Here is a 1,875-nt window from a genome sequence, read left to right as displayed (position 1 = left end):
ATAAATGAGTTCAAATACCAAATGAGAAGTTTTACGACTTAATAAATTCAAGATAGGTACATATTTTTAAACAAATTCAAAACCGAATCGTCACAATTAAATTGTAAAAGTTCCACGTAAAAATGATATTTTCAGGATCGAATAAATTTTAAAAAGGATTTGAAAATTTTCAAAACTAAATAAAAGTGAAGAGAGAGAACGTATAAAAAAATTGTTGAACTTACCATTGCCTTTTCGATCTTATTGTCGATGGCTGCATTGGCATTGTTGGCGCAGCTGAAAATAGAAAAAAAAAATTAGAAAATGCAACCCTCTTTTTACGTAAAAATTTCGTATTGTGAAACATGTATTCGCATCGATAAATATAATTTGCTATTGTTATTCATGGTCGTCTTATGCAAATTTAATTCAGTGGCCTACAAAACCATCGTACTACATGTATGTATATTTATATTCGCGTATATAGTTTGTTTGTTTACATGATTTGGAATTGTACATTAATTTAGAATACCCAGCAATAACAAACACTAAAACTTTCTTCATTTTGTCTTTCTAACAAATGAAAAATCAAGAAAATTTTAACTCGTAATTAACGGTAAATTCAGTGGATTTTATTTTTAAATATAGGTACTAAAGTAACATCTGTTAAATGCGATAAAAAACTAAACATAATATCGCATTATCACAAGATAAATTCGTTGTTTTTAGTTTTTACATTGCCCGAGTATCTACTGAATACAAGACTGCCATAATCGTCATAATTGTTATAATTAGAGCATTCACGTGTTCGATTATCTAATATATGAAAAACAAAACACAAAATAAAATATACTTTTAGTTTAATTTCTCTAATTCCTTTGATATGATTCGAAGTTATAAAAGTACTTGACTAATCCACTGAAGTGTGTCATTTTTATTTTTATTTGGTTTTTGCAAAGCACACCGATCACACAATTGTTTAATTTGAGTTTTTGTCATCACGATTAAAGACACCAAATGTTTTTCTAGTCCAAACTTTCAAACGTTAAATGCAAGATATATAAATATAAAATTAAGGAGTAACTTGATATTTTTTGAACAATGGTAATTTTTATTCCATTATAAATAAATCTGCGATTGGTAACATTACGATTTATATTTTAATGGAAAATAAAAAACATATAGCATTGATATAGAGCCCTCAGAATTTGCAAATGTTAAGTTCGTTGGTGATGGATGAAATGTACCAAAAGGACTGTAGTAAACCGTACCGTACTAATAATAATAATGTTGAAAAAAACAAAAAAAATTAATTAGTAAACCAGACCCTTTTTAGGTACGGTTTATTGTCCTGCTACAAAGCTTTTTGGGAATACACACCACCAGTTTGTCATGGGATATGTACTGGGGACTTGTTTGAATCGATCAATTAAAAAACGAATACAGAAAACGTTAAAAACAAGAAGTTTTCTCGTAAATTCTTAAACTTGACTTTGCTATTATTACGGGTTTAACAGCCACCAACGATTTTAATGAGTGTTTACGTAATGGCACCTGGCTAGCATGAAAAACAACGTCGTTTTGGCAATAGACTCGCAGGAAGGTGGGCTGAATCACGGTTTTATTTTAGAAAATAACCGGCAAAAACTAAAGTCATCACATTTTTACGATCAATCTCGAGGCAAATGTTATTTAAAAAATAAATTGTTTGGACAACTTAAATTTTGTCGCAGACCATAACACACTTTGTACAGAAGTGAAAAATACGGTTTTTACTACTGCGCATTTGGGAAATGCCGGAAAAATTATTCGAAAATTATAAAGAAAATCTTTTATTAAATGAGAAAAAAGTCTTTTTCTTAACCAATATAGAGAAGTGCATTAGGCAATTTAAAG

At 29.1% G+C, this 1,875-nt stretch overlaps 1 protein-coding gene across 1 annotated transcript in view; it reads right to left on the bottom strand.

Annotated features, from left to right (window-relative positions):
• LOC108735273 (protein bunched, class 1/class 3/D/E isoforms) overlaps window positions 1–1,875 on the bottom strand; it is an 8,052-nt gene that overhangs the window by 5,462 nt on the left and 715 nt on the right. The window contains exon 2 of the mRNA XM_018467166.2: window positions 225–276. Coding sequence (XP_018322668.1) covers window positions 225–276 — 52 coding nt within the window. The remainder of the gene's footprint in view (window positions 1–224; window positions 277–1,875) is intronic.

This window comes from Agrilus planipennis, unplaced genomic scaffold (genome assembly GCF_000699045.2).
Source record: "Agrilus planipennis isolate EAB-ADULT unplaced genomic scaffold, Apla_2.0 scaffold15, whole genome shotgun sequence".
In the NCBI taxonomy this organism is placed as follows: domain Eukaryota; kingdom Metazoa; phylum Arthropoda; class Insecta; order Coleoptera; family Buprestidae; genus Agrilus; species Agrilus planipennis.
Note: the sequence above shows the minus strand (reverse complement) of the source record. Positions and strands in the feature narration are given on the sequence as shown.